This window comes from Sparus aurata, chromosome 9 (assembly GCF_900880675.1).
Source record: "Sparus aurata chromosome 9, fSpaAur1.1, whole genome shotgun sequence".
Taxonomy (NCBI): Eukaryota; Metazoa; Chordata; class Actinopteri; order Spariformes; family Sparidae; genus Sparus; species Sparus aurata.
Window position 1 is genome coordinate 17,287,221 of NC_044195.1, and position 17,144 is coordinate 17,304,364.

The following is a 17,144-nucleotide window of genomic DNA, read 5'->3' on the forward strand; positions in this document are numbered from 1 at the left end:
CAGCCGGTCGGCCCTTCAGGCTTTCAACAGGTAGGCTCCAACTCCATCTGATGGCTCTTAGTCCTATCAACTACAGTCCTCCCTTAAGTGATTTAGTTAGCTAATTAATTACCAGGTGCAGATTTATTTAAGTAAAGCTGTTAGCAGGCTGATTAAAGCCCCACAATCAGTTTATCTAATAAACCATTTGCACACACACAAAAGTGAGCCGCAGCAGCAGCAGCCGCAGTTTGCTGCAGGGGCCAAACGTCGCCCTGTTGGTGGTCCACTGGAAGGCCATTGGTCGATGGGGCAGGCCATTTGCATAGACCGGGGCTTATAGACCCACAGCAAAGTCAGTGTTTGACACAGTTGTGAATCGAGCTGACACAACACGAGTTGGAGGACTTCTTTGCATTTCATTTATGACTTGTCTGAGCGTCACTGTGTAACTCCTCAACATGGGATTTTGCACTTCTGCAGGAGTTGGACTGTGCGTGCTGTTCGCTTTATTTCACACCGCTCGGTGTACAACCACGAGGTACGTCACCTACGAGGAGGACGCACCCGGGACGGAGATTGGGAATTTGTCCCAAGATTTAAAGATCGATCCGGCCGATGACCCCGACACCTCGTTCCGCTTCATGCAGGAAAACAACTCTTCTGTGATTGAAATGAGGGAGAGCGACGGGCTGCTGAGCGTCGCGGAGACCATCGATCGGGAGCAGCTGTGCCCCAGGTCCCCGCGCTGCTTCGTCAGCTTCGACATCGTGGCCCACTCAAAGGAAAAGTTCCAGCTCATCCACGTGGAGATCGAGGTGAGGGACATCAACGACCACTCTCCCCACTTCCCGCGCAACGAGACGAGTTTGGAGATCGTGGAGAACGTCCCGCTGGACTCCAGGTTCCCGCTGCAGATCGCCCTCGACCAGGATGTGGGAGAGAACTACATCCAGAGCTACAACATCTCCCCGTCCGCTCACTTCGCCGTAGAGGTGCGCGATCGGGAGGACGGAGTGAAGTTTGCGGAGCTGGTGCTGATGAGGGAGCTGGACAGGGAGGTGGAGGACACCTACACCATCGAGGTGACTGCGACTGACGGAGGAGCAAAGTCCGGCTCTATGGTTGTAAACATAAAAGTGCTGGACTTTAACGACAACAGCCCGACGTTTGAGCACAGCGCTCTGAAAGTTGAGCTGAACGAAGACTCCCCCGTGGGTCACAGAGTCCTCAGGGTGCACGCGTTTGACCCGGATGACGGCATCAACGGCGAGGTGGTGTACGCGTTCGCGGACGGGCTCTCTCCAGATGTGGCACGCCTCTTCCACATCGACCCATATTCCGGGGACGTGACCTTGAAGGCGCTGGTGGACTTTGAGAAAAGGAGGTCGTACGAGCTGAGCGTCAAAGCGTCAGATCTGGGCGCCAACTCCGTCTCGTCCGGCTGCAAAGTTGTGATAGACGTCGTGGACGTGAACGACAACGCGCCGGAGATCAGCATCAAGCCGATGACCTCCAGCAGCGACGGGGTCGCCTACATCACGGAGGCTGCGGCCGCGGAGAGCTTCGTGGCTCTGATCAGCACCTCGGACAGAGACTCAGGCTCCAACGGGTACGTGCGCATCAGCCTGCTCGGGCACGAGCACTTCACCCTCCAGCAGGCCTATGGCGACTCTTTCATGATTATAACCAGCACCGCTTTAGACAGAGAGAGGATCCCTGAGTATAACCTCACAGTGGTGGCTGAAGATTTAGGAACCCCCCCTTTTAAAACAGTAAGGCAGTACACCATCCGTGTGACAGATGAGAACGACAACCCTCCCCTCTTCAGCAAGTCTCTGTATGAAGTTTCAGTCCTGGAAAATAATATCCCAGGCTCATATGTCACCACTGTTGTAGCACGAGATCCAGATGTGGGGAAAAATGCCAAAGTTTCATACAAAGTCATAGACTCAGAGGTGCCAGGAGGATCTCAGGTGTCCACTTATGTCTCTGTGGATTCACTCTCAGGCTCTCTGTACACTTTGAGGTCTTTTGACTACGAGACCCTTCAGCACATCGACCTGGTGATCCAGGCCGAAGACAGAGGCTCCCCCCCTCTCTCAAGCACCTCTACCATCAGGATCAGAGTCGTGGATCAGAATGACAACTATCCCTACTTCACCTTCCCCGTCCTGGTGAACGACTCTGCTGACATCCCCCTGCCTTTCAACGCACCTGCCGGCTACCTGGCCCTGAGAGTCTCAGCCGAGGATGAGGACGAGGGAATGAACGGCGAGCTCTCGTATCAAATCGTGCAGGGCGACCCGAAGATCTTCGCGATCAACAAAGACACGGGAGAGATCGCCTTGAAACAAAAGCTGACGGCTGAAATTGGCGATGTGCTGGAAATGAAAATCACCGTGAGTGACAGTGGCAGGTCCCCGCTCTCCAGCAGTGCCACCGTCAGGTTTGTGATCACAGAGACGGAGCCCTCTGAAGACCAGGTCGTCATTGTGCTGCGGTCGAGCGAGGAAGGAGGCTCGGGCCTGGATGGCTCACTTATTGTCATTATCATGCTCGGAGGGGGGTGCGCGTTGTTGCTGATTGCAATCGTGGTGGTTGTCGTCACGTGCAAGCTCAGCCGCGGGGGGAGAGGCCGTGGCTCCAAGAGGGAAGTGTGCCACAGCCTGTTCGACGGCGGGCCCATGGCCATGCTGGGCTCAACAGAACCCAACATATACACCGGCCAGAGAGGCTTCTTCCACCAGAGAACCTCCTCCTTGGATGACTCCTGCCTGTATGAGGAGAGGAGCGGGGACTCTGAGGCAAAGGTGAGCCAACTTACAAGAGTGTATTCTTTTTCATCTTTGTATTTTCATATGCATACGATGTTCCCTTGATCTCAGTGCCAGGAATGGAAACTAAAGCTTCTCTGCTGTCGTTTTGTGTTTCGCTCCCTCAGATGTTCCTGCCCTCGAAGCATTTCCAAGCAACATCTGTGTGGCAAGGCGACAAATACTGCTTGCAAGTGAGGTAAAGACAACTCAATGTAACTCCCCTTGTATTCTCTCCAGATGAGAATGTGCTTTTTTGTCACACAGTCGCGTCTCTCTGAACTCTCAGAGCGTGATTAACAGTTGGCACATGTAGTTATTTTTTTTGCTCGTGGCTCTTCCTGTGGAATGAGGTTAGATGGGTCTGGGTGGAGGCAGGCAGGCCTCGCATGACAAAAGAAGGCATCAATAATCAAGCTAATGTGCATACAGTGGTGGCTCACTCTGTATCTGTTGATTGTATCCGCAGTGGCATTGGGAACACTGACCAGCTGAGCGTGAAGGACAGTGGCAAAGGGGACAGTGACTTCAACGACAGCGACTCTGATGTCAGCGGCGACGGAGGCAAGAAGAGTTTTACGACCTTCCACCCCAGGCTAAAGAGTGAGCGAACTAAACACACATATTCCCCAGGGTGTCACAAATGGAACATCTGCAACTGCAATTTCTCATCCTTATGTATTTATTTATTTATTTTGATCTATTTCTTGCTTTTCAGGTTCATCCAGCACCGCTAACAGCTTATCTTCGGACTGCCAGGCCACCTACTGTGCAGTGGCTCCGCAGAGCTTCAGGGCCCCCAGAGATAATGCGTACACAATAGGCTTCTCCCCCGCGCCGGTCTTCAACAATCCTCACGGGTACCACCACTCCTGGAAGGATTCTGGCTATGGCACCAATCGCCCGAAATCAAGGAGCGGCATGCAGAGCTTCTCCAGGACAGGCACCCTCCCTTCTTACTTCCCCCAGCAGCAGCGTGAGGCTGCTGTCAGAGGAGCCGAGATCCTAAAGCAGAGTCCTAATATTGTAACTGTGGCCACGGCATTAGAGGTCGCGACTATGTTTTAGGAAAGGAAATCACAAAAACGGTGATTCCTAGATGTTTAAAGGGGCACTATGTAGTTTTGGGGAAGAAATTCAAACTCAGAATTGTAATATTTACAATATAAATGAGGTGATAATACAAACTGGCAGGGTCCGCCGCATATAAACAAAGTAAAACAGTCCTGTGTTGTCCTTTAAGGTCACTTTGTTTATTCAGTCAGGAAAACAAAGAGAGTTTGTTTGTGTACTCAGTCAATGATTTCTCCCCCAAAACTACATAGTGCACCTTCAAGAGGTGTACATATTTTTTTAGATGAAAAAAATTATTATAAAAGCGCTGTATATAATGTTTATTCATGTTAGCTCCGCTCTAAATGTATTCAATGACGCACACTGCTGTTTCCTTCCCAATAAATGTGTGATCAAAAATAACAAAAACTGTCATTTATTCAGCAAATTTTTCTCAAATGTGACAACGGGGTCGAACACAGGGAGATCAAAAAAAATACATAAATTCAACTGAGAGACGTTGTGTTTTGAATATGGAACATTATTCCCATCCTGGCTCAAACTCCGGTCTGATTTGTAAACATGTAGAACTCTTCCCCCAGTTTGAATCTACATGATCAAGACTCCAGTCAGCGATGATCAGATGTAAAAATCTCAAGCTGCTGCATCACCTGGGAGGCTGGCTTTGAAGACTTGTGGATGCTCCGTTGAGCTTCTTGCATGCAAATGAGCGAGCGGAGAGCCGGTTGCTCAAGTGAGGGAAAATATAAAAGTATAAAAACCATTATTCCTTCAAAATCGCGGCGGGTTGCTGTCACACCTGCTCCAACTCCCCTAAATAATTTACATCACTGTAAGCACATAGTACATTACAGCGCGTATTGGGGTTGCCTGACAAATTCCTAACTGTCATTTTTTGCAAGTGTTCGCCTCAAACACGACTGCCAAGAGAGAAAAATGGGACAAAACATACAGGGGATGGAATAACCTCATGTGACTCCTCCTGTGAGTGCTCTGACATTTATGAGGCACGTGCGCGCCTCACATTTTCCAAACTGGTCACTATTATTAAGTTTAATGCAGCCATGAATATGTAGGGCGAGGGCAAGCTGTCTCTGGTCCCGGATGATTTATTGATGAGACATTGATGAGTTTAAAAACCATAACAAACGCTGACACACGTCAACCCTAAACACTGGTTATTAGCTGTTGAGCTCTTTTATACGTAGCATACCAATTGTGCAACATTTGAATTATTTTTCTTGGTTGCAACTCCAAGAATAGAGCAGCGACGGGATTTCATGCACGTAAAAGCCAGGACACACAAAAAGAAATCCCAGGAATCCTGAATTATGCAAGATGAAATTAATCAAACACGTCCCTCAATCAAGGGGGACGGTGTCCGCGGGGAAGTGCATGTGTTTTTCATCAACAACTCAAAATGTACAGCCCTGCTTTTAACATCGCTTTTCATCAACGTTTTTAAAATCTGATCTCTTTAGTTGAAAGCAAACTGTAAAAAAAACATATGTTTAAAAAACAATGTTTGGCACCTGCTGATTTTCATCTGCTCGCACACGTGTTTCTCACAGTATTCTGTCCTCATTATTTTTGAGGTCACTTTAAATGAGCCAGTGATGTATGAAAGCAAATGAGACAAGAGTAAAGGGCTGTTACAAAGTATATAATAGCCATCTGAGGGCTGGTCCTGAGGAGAAAATAAATAGTTTCCAAAACTGCTGCCAAGGAAGGGCTATCAGTTGGAGCTGATGGCAGACTGAACCATTATTTTTTTCCATCTCTCTCTCTCTCTCTCTCTCTCTCTCTCTCTCTCTCTCTCTCTCTCTTCTGTTCCTCTGCAGGAAAAAAGAGGGCTAAGAGCAGCACTCATTTGCATAAGCATAAATACCTGCTTTTCTGCTTTTTGATTGCTGTGATAAAAGCTGGAATAGAGTGGATTAGATGCCTTTTTACATAACTGTGGAGCACTAAAAAGAGTTCTCACACATCACCACAATATGCCTCATTAACAGAGAACGTTGTTAAAAAAAAAAAACCCACATTCCTCATTGAAGGTGTCCTGATCACCTTTCATTTAATGCTGCCAGTCTGCAAAGTCACCACACTTTGGAAATTGCAAAGTTAATAACTTTATCTTTTTGCGTGGCGTCCGCCGAGGATTCAAGGCCGCGCGGCACAAAAAGGCAAACAATAAGAAAGAAGGTCATATTTGTGCCCCCAGTGATGTGCACTGGTCTGACAGATAGCCAATTGCACAGAGAGGGAAAATGCATTTATCAATCAATACAATATGATTCCCTTCATCATTGCTTTATATGCTCCTTGTAGGTCAAATAGTTGTGCATTGACCTGACAATTTGTGCCACAAGCTATATCCATCCGCGCAGTTTGGGACAAAATGTGTGTCTGTTTGAAAAGCCATCGCTGGCGGACGCTGTGTTCATTCTCATCCAAATGGACTTCACATTAATGTCCTGCAGCAGCTCTCGCAGCACATTTGAAATCTCCCCAGGTAATAGAAAATGAGTGTTTTAGAGCCGGTTTTTCAGCTCATCAGTAGTCCACCGACAAATGTGTCAGATACGTGCACGTCATCCCTAGCCTCTGCACCTGTTAGGTTTATTTTTGACGAATGGCGAGCTGTATGACTGTGATTATGCTGTTACGGCCTCTTAGAATCTCATCTTAAAGACACAAGTGTATTGCAGTGTGTGAAGACGGAGCCTCTCTGAATCGATGTCATTTGGTGCTTGAGGCCTGTCCCGCATTGCAATGTTTTGTACCGCTCGCACCTCATCTTCATCTTTGTCTCAACTGCCAAGTGTGGGTATTGACTTTTGGATGCTTTGAATTGTGGGGCTGGAGTGTGAAAAAAACAACACCATTTGTTTTCCGCCTGACAGTTTGTCTCCGAGGAGAAGTTTTGTCTGCGTTTCGCTTACCATTAAGATGTTGTCTGCTTCATTTACAATGGGTCATATCAAACCAAGTTCACTCCCACATCATCAGCGTCTGACATTTTGGGAAAGTTAAAAACATTAAACAAAAGGCAAAAGCAGTCATTTCTGCTATATAATGGGATGTTATCACTTGGTCTTTGTCATCACTCTGTAATTACTGTCGAAACCTACAGTACGTCTAGATAAAACCTATCCACAGCCTGGAAGGACTCGAACTTCAGTCTTTTGTCACCTCTACACAGGCACACATTGTGAAATAAAGCCTAGATTTTCAGCACTGTTTGATCACTGAGAGGCAGGGAACTTGCTTTAATTAAACGTTTTCCAGTCAGAGTCATTTCACCTTCTTTTTATTAAGAGCAGGCAGAGGTGACAGACATATAGAGAACAATACCTTTATAGATTTTTGAGAAAACATACCCGCAACCCACCCAATCTACTGAGGACCCAGACTGCCAAATACTACTACTACTACTACTACTACTACTAATAATAATAATAAGAAGAAGAAGAAGAAGAAGAAGAATAACTGACTCAATATATACATTAATATATCATTGAATGCACTTAGGAATAATATTGACAGAAATGTGGACACAAATCAATTTGTAAAATGTTATACAAGTTGATATTAATGTTTCCTTTGCTTCTCTTTTGATTGACCTTTTTAGTAAATCCCCCATTTATTTGCTTTCCCATTCAAAGATGCTATATATAAGAATTGGCCACCTGTCAAATACATGCTCAAAACATATCACCAGAGTAACCGCTTACTGCTGCTTACTGTAGTTGCCCTTAGCTCAGTTAGCCATGCAGCTTGGACCAGAGTCTTGGTGTTTACATCCCTTTAGACTGGGACGGGCCAGGGCTAGCTGGTTAGCATGCTAACTTCAGTAGATACCTCTGCAACACAACACTTAGACGAACTGTCAAACAATTATTTCTTCACATTCTGATGATAGTTTTAGTTAATCTTTTATAATCTTTTGCAAAATGTATTTCATATTGAACCTTTAACTAATCAATTAATTATCATAATAATTATGATAATGTAATGGGGTTAACTTTTCAAATTAGTTGATCCTATTGCTCTCACACACTGGTGGCCATCAGAGACAGTCTCAGACTCTCCAGAAAGTAATACATACATAAATAAATACATTTAAAAATGCATAAACTAAATGTATTTTTAATATGAATTTAGCTGAATTTAATGGTATTTCTATTCATTTATCATTCAGTGTTTTATTTCAGCAGTTTTGGTCCTCCGTAGGATTCTCAGGTGATAGGTGCCACTTAACTGAAGAGAAATGAAAAAGAAAGACCATTAAAATAATGATGATAAGTAAAAAGTAACAACAGACATACACATAAGCAATTAAACAAAAAGGAAGCAGAGTTAACTAACAAGTTGTGTGGTTGAGGGTTCGGAGAGGGTAAATGAATGTTTATGTTTGGCTGAGTGTTGTTGCAGGTCATCAATCAAGCGTACACACTCATGAGCTATCAGGAAGGTTTGTTTTAGGTTGCTGAGATAAAACACAAAAGGGTTGCATGAATCCCCTAAGTGTGTATTTGATCTTTTCAAGCCTCAAATAGAGCATGAGATAACTCATCCACAGGGAGATGTTCAGGGGATTGAAACAGTGCAACAGAATTCTCCAATGGGCGAGTAGGGTCATGAATGCCAATGCCAATGCTAATTTCTTTATGCATACAATTAATCTGTTGGTTGTTTAGCGCTAAATTGTAAATGTTTGTAAACTTCAGGTGCAAGTTTACAATACCTGATTGCTTAATACATGTTTTATGAAGCATTTCATCGTTTGTTAAAAGTCAGATAACAATAAACTAAAGTTAAATTAGCTATAAATGTATTTTCCATTATTAATGTTGGTTATAATAAAGTGTGACCGAGGAATAGTTCCGTACTATGGAAAATACAGTGAGCTCATTTGTTTTCTTGCCAGGAGTTGGATAAGAGGGTCGATACTCATATTTGTCCATTCAATACAAAGCTGCAGTCAGCAGTGGGTTAGCTTAGCTTAGCATAGAGACTGGGAGAGAGGGGAGAAAACAGCACGTCTGGCTCTGTAGGTCACAGGGGTTGCCAGGCAAACAGCTGAGACTTCAGGACGTCACTACACATCACCCTCAGAGAATTGTTGTTTTTACACTTTGTGTTTTTTCTTATTTAATTAGGCAAACAGGATACAGTGTGTCAGTGAGCTCTGGAGGTGCTGGTTGGTGATTTTTTTTTTTTTTTTTGCTACCTTTGAATAGAGCCAGACTAGCTGTTTCCCCCTGCTTCCAATCTCTATGCTAAATTTAGCTAACCGGCTGCTGGCTGTAGCATTACTGAAGGACAGACATGAGAGTGGTTTTGATCTTATCATCTAACTCTTGGCAAGACGGCAAATAAGTCCAATTCCCCAAATGTCGAATTATTCCTTTAACCTCCAATCCACCTATCAAGGACACCCTTTACTCTGTTTTGGTGCTCGCTCAAATCACTCGATAAATATTGATTCAGATCTGATCTGAAAACACTTTTCTGTCTTTGCCAAATAATTTCACATACTTGTGCCACTGATAATACAAAGCTGTTTGAATGGAAGTTTAGGTCAGTGGTGTTGGATCACAGACATCATTGGTATCAGACATGTCAGAGCATCGGTCTGCGGTCACAGGACGCTGCCCTCAGCTGCACTGCGGCTCCTCCTGCATCTTTACACTCACAATTTAAATTAATTCAAGGTGCTTTTTATGTATTATTTTATCTTTACAGCAGCTCCTTTCTCACACATGCATTTTGGTATGCTTAAGACAGACTGCTTTATATCATTTTTGAGACTCAAAATGTGAGGCTACATTTGTAGTAATTGCAAAAGCTAGATTAGAGTAAACGCAAAGTGAGTAAGAGTTTGGCAAATTGCAATAACTTTTCTAATTCAGTCAGAAACATTAAGAAATACGTGCCACGGAGAATATGGATGGACAAATGAACTGCTCACTTTATCTTTATAGAGGCTTTTTCTTTCAGCTGTAATGGTTTTTTTTTGTTTTTTGTTTTTTTTTACAGAAATGTGGAGACAGGTGTCATTCAGGTTTTTTGTCATGACTTTGGATGTTTGGTACTAGAATACAACCCAATGTAAATCTAAATCAAGCACAGTATTACATTTATGTTACATTAAAGGGGCAATACGTATGATTTTAGGTCAAAACGTTGTAAAAAATGACTGTAAAATTCAATTTATTATTAGCAGAATGTGATTGAATGGTACCCTTGATTTTATGACGCCTATGCACTGTCGCAGAGATAACTACCAAAGTTAGCTAATGGTAGCTTTAGTTAGCAACAGCAGTTAGCGGTTACTCTGGTAATACACTGCCCCCTATTTGTCTGGATTATGGTTTTTGACAGGTGGCCAATCTAACATATTGCACCTTTAACTATTCTTAGAACTTAGAGTAGAGTGCGGCCACAAATAGACATTTAAAAAAAAAAATGTAAGACACATTAAACACAAACAGTTCTGTTTCTGCATCTCCTCTCTGGAATCCAACAATATTTGCCCTCTGGGTTTCAACGCAGCCGTTCGATTTGATTGAGTCCATATATTTCCTGCTTTAATATGATGTGCTAGATTTCTCTTGTGTCTCAAAAGTCCGACACAGATAACGACCAAGAGGGAGAAGAACACTAACATCACTTCATCATAAAAATAAAAAAAGATGTTGTAAGATATGATGCAGAGTCTTCTGGCCATTTCAGCTGCCCCATCAATCATTACTGTTTTTACAGCATTATTGTAGACATTCCCCACATTTGTAATGATCAAAAACAGACCCAAACAAGTGAAAATGGGAGGAATCTGCTCATTATTTTGACTTAATTCTCCAGGTGATCTTAGTGAAAGCTGAGCAACAGTAGGTCACAGCATCAGCTATGATCTTTCACTGTGTGTTGTTTCTGTGCAGAACAAACACGTGAACTATAGATAACTAAATAACATTCCTCCCTCATTAATCACTGCTGTATTTGACCTATAGCACCGCTGAACAATATTATTAATGTCTGTCTGTTCTATTTTAGGTCTTATACCACTAGGGGGAAACATCATGCTATGCAACCTCCAAACATTACTGGAAACCACATCATTTACATGTGTGCAACACTGCTTCATACACAGACACCTGGCTCAAATAGAATAGGAATATGATATTTAAAAAAAACAAAAAACTAAATAGCATATGTAATTAAGCTCCGCTATTCTTCGAACAGACCTCAAAAATGTGTTTTCTCTGCCGAGGCGGTGAAGTGTAATTCAGAGCTCTTGCTATGCTATCAAAAAACCTCAGTCAGTGTGTCAGTGCCATTTCTTTCATTGTATGTCTGCTGCTTTCAATGTCAGGTTCAGCAGCATTGTCCTGTCTGAGGACTACCAGTGATTTTAATTTGTTCAGTTGGAGGTGGCATCAGCTGGAGGGTTAAGGACATGTTGCATTCAAGTCTGGTGAACAAACAAAGGACGAGTGCGCTCTGAGAGGGGCTTCGGCAATCAGAGCATCGAGTGCTCATTTTCAGCTGAAGCACATCTGTGAGCCATTCAGTGCCACGAATCCCATATTCTGATCTTTGATCTTTTATAAAAACCAAGAACATAAACCCACACATGCAGGATGAAAACAACTCAACACTCTGTTTTTTTTTGCCTTCCGTGTAAATCACATTCATGGTTCCATAGAAACACTGGAGATCACCAATTTGCATCAATACTGCTCAAGACGCGGGATTAGCTCTTATTATGCATCTTTATAAATAACAACTATTATTGTACGCATGGGCGAACAGAGCGCCCTGAATGTTACCTCAGTGACAGAGAGAAGGAACAAAAGACAACAATGCTCATAAACACCTCTCCCTTTAAGCCTCTTTTGTTATATGGCGTCTATATAAACCCATTCAGCGAACAGGATGTTTCAGCTCATCAGGAATATTAATTCCATTCATCGTTGCATTAATGCAGGTGGGGAGCGGAGTGCTGCTCTCCCACCTCAGTAGCACACGGGTTGACCTCCGTCTTAAACAGTAATGGCAGCGCCTGCAGTTCTCTATCTGCGGTGTGTGTCAGCTCACACGTAGAGCTTTGGTTTCCCGAGCTGATGATGATAAATCTGTGCCAGTTGTTCACCAGTTGATTGTGGTTTGCTGCTGAGCCGGGAGAGTGTCTCATTGTGTCAGTGTGGGCCGTCATGGAGACAGCTGCCAAAGGAAACACAGCCTTTATGCTTGTTTCTGCTATATGAAAGGGAAAATTAGGGAGAAGGAGAGGAAGGGAAACGGAGGCAGGGAGAGAGAAAGAAAGAGAGAGAGAGGGAGAGAGGGAGCACAGAATAATATGTTGCATCAATCAGTCTAAATGACTTGCTTATGTAATTAGCTAACAATGTTTTGTTTCTCCGCTTCCCTGAAGTTATTAGTGGCTCACAGTTAACCTTGAAGTAATTGGAAAGGCTCTGTTGATGTTCCTCTATCTGTACGGGACTGACAGTTTATTTTTCTTCTGTGGATGGCTTCCCTCCTCTTTCATGTTGCTACAGTATTTATGAATTAGTTTCCTGTCACTTTACAGTACAGCCTAATACTAATTGGTGGTGAGATATATTGGTTATTCACAACCCACTAGGTGGCACGCTGCCTTCCTTCCTTCCTCGACATTTACATGACTGAGAGTTGTCAAAACTAATAACATGGTGTTGCTCTGGTAATGCCGCCGCACAAATTACACCTTCCCTTGAAAACAGCATAATCTCTAACATAAATTTTAAACAGTAACTCCGCAGCCACCGCTCCTCCAACTAGGCCCTGACATTTTAATTTGATGCTTCATCTGCAATTAGACATGCACTGCATGGCCATTGGCTTATTTTTATTTAGTGAGAATCAAACATTCACTTTGGACTCCTCTTAATTTAAAAGGAGAGACTGAGGCAGAGTAGGTGCAGGGGTGTTAACCCTCAGTTCTTATTAAGAATTAATAAGCTGGACAGTGTTTCACTGAAAAATGAATTTAGCTGTCATGGTTTTGATGACTATACCGTGACCATAGGAGGCAATCACCAGGCAGCTGGGTCTATTGTCAGTGGAGAGTCTGAGCCCTGCATGTTAGAAAGAGTCTGCTCCTCCTTGTTTGAATTTTGGGATGAATCTTGGGATGTTTGCGTAGTCGATGCTTTGCTCAGTTTTGTTCCATTTCTGTTGCACACAGTGGACGAAAAAAAGAAAAAATGTTATGTCCTTTTTAATTTTCTGATAGTCCCTTGCCTCAGTCGGCCACTTTGCCGGATAGATATCTGCCCGAGAAGTTAATTTAAATGACTTTTGGAGGATGGTGATTGATCCATTGCATACTAAATAACTTTCCCCCGCCTGAGATAAAGTGCCACTGCAGGAAGAAAAAGGAAATGTCATGAGCTCTTCTAAATCACACTGCTATTGTGACTATCTGCTATCATTGTTTCCATCTAATTATGTAAGCGCTGTTCGTAGGGTGGCTCTCACCTTCCAGTAATCCTGCACAGAGTACAAAAATCCAGTCATTGTCAAGATTAAAAAGCTTATATTACATTTATTTTGAATCTTTAGTGCTTTTCAAGGCATTTTTCGAGCGCTTCTGACTCGACTAATATTCAAAAATATATCAAAACAAAAAAACAAAACAAAAAATGCTTTGTTTATTGTTTTCTTTGGGATTGTCAAGGATCGTAGAGGCTGCAGCAGGTTTTCTTTTGTTTACCCTGGAAGATCACCGCCTGGGTCATACTAGAGATGTTTACTCCTCCTGTCAAAGGATAAGTTGTAAATTTTAGCTCACAGGAAATGAAAGCTGTAGTGGCGTACAGAGTACAGACACCAAAGTAATGTCACCTTGAGTGAGCGTCTCTCTTGTCTGGACTGGCAGGTGATATCAGAGGATAAACTCCGTTTTGACCTTGTGCTCACTCATCACAACAAAAACACAAGAGAAGAACAGCAGCAAGAAAAAAACCTGTCACATTTCAAATTTTATTGCCTCAGTCAGCTGATATCACCCGGCACGTCTGCAGATAACTGTACTTCATTCTGTCTGGAGCAATGGATGGCTGGGTTTGATGTTAACGCAGTTATTAAAAATGCAAAAAAAAAACAAAACAAAAAAAAAAAACAACCAAACATGTCTTCATTAACATTCAGTACCATGGAGGTGTGATTGATTCCATCATCAGCCGAGTCATTTTCGTGGCCGGCATAGGAACATCAAACACCATGACCTCCATTATTTCCCCTTTGAAATTGCATTCACTTTATTCGCCTCTGCGGCTCTCCAATACCTTGAATCATTTCTCCTGGGAGGTGTTTTTTTTCTAACCTGCTGCTTCTCTGCCAGTCCTAAGAGCGGTGTAACCAGCAATTCTCTCACACTGTATGTGGGACACTTGAGCTAAGAGTGAGACGAGGCATCTGGCACAAACCTCGCTGAGACTGCGTACTGGATCCAGCTCAGTGAAAATTTAGACGGAGGCCGCAGAAATAAAGTGGCACACATGTTATATTTATCTTGATAATATATAGATCTTCTGTGGTGCAAATCAAACTCACGCTTCGATACGAAACAGCAGTCTTAAAAATAGATTTAAGCACTTATGCGTTTTTGTTCGGTTTATTCTGAAATTGTGTACTCCCATAATCCCATTAAATGAATACACAGGCTTTATACTCTTCTTACTATTCATACAAAGATAGTTCAATATTTTGAGAAATGCCCCTTCTTTCTGAGAGTTAGATGAGAATATTGACAACTCTCTAATGTCTGTACTTAAAGTGTGGAGCTGAAGCTGCGTGAAAAGTAAAGACTTGGAAAACAGCTATACCTAGATCTGTAAAAAACAACAACAACAACAAAAAGCTCTGTGTGTCATGATTCTTTAATCCAAAACTCAATCATGAATGTAAAAGTAGCAATTGGTACATCTTGGCTATACCTAGAGTCGTGTCATCACATTGAGGCCACCAGGGAACAAGTGAGGATGCTGCACAGAAGTGCCCGGGTGAACGGATAAACAAAGGGAGGTGCTATTAGCACTGAGGTGTTGGGAGCCAACAGTGCTATTTGCACCCCCAACTTCCTTGGTAACATTACTGGCTGATAGTGTTACAGATACGATAGGGAATGCATAACTTAATTCTCATATAAGCCTGGAAGTGGAACTCATTGGATGTAATCAAACAGAAGCCTTAACAAGGAAGTGGTGGAAAGCTAAGATTAGCTCATGGCACTGTCAAACATGTTTAGTTTAACCTTGAAATGTGAGAAAAACCCTCAGTGCTGTTCTGTTTCTCTTCGTTCAGTGAAATATACTCTCCAGTTCTGATATAACTGATGCTATAAACCATAGTCACACGGTGGCCATTTTCCTCTGACGTCACACGCAGGATGATGAGAAGCTAAAATGCTGGGATAATGTTGATATTTTAGAATACCACTATCAAACAGTAATGTTAGCTAGGAAGTTATTAAATACTTACATTAGCTGTTTCATTCACTTATCTATTGTATTTTCAGTTGCTGAGGAATCAGGAATTGGTGACATGATAAAGACATGTCAGATATGACTTGCAACCTAGAACACAGCAGTACAACATTTTCACTTCAGAGGAATGAATGTGGATTGGTCTAAAGCAGCATCTACACTGACCACTTGTCATTGTTGTTCTCCAAACGAACAATTGTTTCTCTCAGTGGATGTCATATCTAAACCACCTGTAGCTTCCTGTAATTCATCACAGGATATTGATTGGTCCAAACAGCTATAATTCTGACACAAGCACGTAACTTGAAGCCTGGGAAGTTGGAATGGTGAGGTCACTTGATCACAGAAATCCAGCTGCCTCACAAGGTGAAACCAAACTGCGACAGACAACAAAAAAGTAAGAATTCGGCCAAGTCTTGTAATAATAAATCAAGTAAGTCTAATAATAAGAAGTAAACATCTTGGCAGGGCACAAACTCAGGTCTCTTGTGTGAATCCTGTAAATGAGACAACCTGCTTTCCGTTGTGCCCAGTCTGTATGCAAAGCTATTCACTCAACTGCAGCTCCAAACTTAATGCCAAGACATGAAGGTCATACAATATAATCTTCTACCTCCTGCAACAAAAGCAAATAAAATTTATTTTCCAAAATGTCAAACTTCTTTTAAATATTACACAACAAAAAAGTAAGATAACTCAGAAAATGTCCAGGCAACGGTCCATAGCAAAGAGGTCTGGATGCCTTCTTTGAAATTCAAATGCTACATTTAACAGCATATTTATGGTTCGCTATTTTTTGAGGATGTTTCAATGGCTCTTGTGAAGCCCCTCAAAATATAAACTCTAGGTCCATTTTGCAGAGCTTTCAGCTGCATCTGTTGTCTTCTTCCAACAAAGCTGTTATTAACACTGGGGGCATGCCTATTTTGTTCCCATCACTTTTTTATGGTGCAAGTTGTAATATGTACATTTCTCATTCCAAAATGTACTAAAATTATGAACAGAATGTAAAAAAAAAAACAAGAGTTTTGGAAGTATAGTATAACAGGGCCATCTACGTATTGTGCTGCAGAGATATCCATTGAAATTAACAAGCGAACTGGCTCGCCCCTAGCCAGTCCTGTTTTCATAGTACCACTCTGAGCCAACAGTTTGGATTGCTAGCTGCATGTCGAACTGAGCTAACAATAACTAACGGCAGTTACATTTAGCAGCAGTTGACGCTTACTCTGGTGATATGCTGCCTCCCATTTGTTCTGTGTGTAAAGTTGAGCGCGAGCCAATTCTTACATGTCGCACCTTTAAAAGCAAAATGTATTAAACATTTTCTGAAAACTAGCTTGCACCAAGAAACGCTGACTAACAAATGAAAATGGCTGACTGACATGCACTGATGTTTCTGCAGTAGGTGTTATATTGGCATTGTTCTACCAAAATGGTTGAAGTTGTGGATCCCATGCATATGGATGACTCTTACTTTGTAACAATTGACAACTATGTAGTAGCCTTGGCTGTGGCTTTACTGTTATGCAATTTATTTATTTTTTCCCACCATAGGAGGAGTTTGACATTTGCGCTGGGGTGGGCGGCGAACATTTTTTAAACTGATGTGAGCACACAGTCCAAAAAATTAATGGATTGTTGTGCATTCAGTAACAGAAGACAGCAGTGCCAGGCATGCCATAAAGCCAAACAACAGGGCACAACATGAGTCCTTATTTTTAAAATCTTTTTTTAC

The 17,144-nt window shown here is 42.6% G+C and overlaps 1 protein-coding gene across 1 annotated transcript; it reads left to right on the forward strand.

Moving 5' to 3' along the window:
• The first annotated feature begins 359 nt into the window (after positions 1–359).
• Positions 360–3,993, forward strand: LOC115587577 (protocadherin 8). Its single transcript, XM_030427480.1, has 4 exons — positions 360–2,792; positions 2,924–2,994; positions 3,265–3,398; positions 3,514–3,993. Exons 1-4 carry the CDS (start codon positions 441–443, stop codon positions 3,861–3,863), a joined length of 2,907 nt encoding a protein of 968 aa, XP_030283340.1. The 5' UTR covers positions 360–440; the 3' UTR covers positions 3,864–3,993.
• The last annotated feature ends 13,151 nt before the right edge of the window (positions 3,994–17,144 follow it).

Bases quoted from the DNA above. Each gene is read 5' to 3' on its own strand.
- LOC115587577 (XM_030427480.1), top strand. From the start codon at position 441: ATGGGATTTTGCACTTCTGCAGGAGTTGGACTGTGCGTGCTGTTCGCT. The intron at 2,793-2,923 runs GTGAGCCAACTT...TCGCTCCCTCAG, and splicing joins GCGGGGACTCTGAGGCAAAG to ATGTTCCTGCCCTCGAAGCA. The intron at 2,995-3,264 runs GTAAAGACAACT...TTGTATCCGCAG, and splicing joins AAATACTGCTTGCAAGTGAG to TGGCATTGGGAACACTGACC.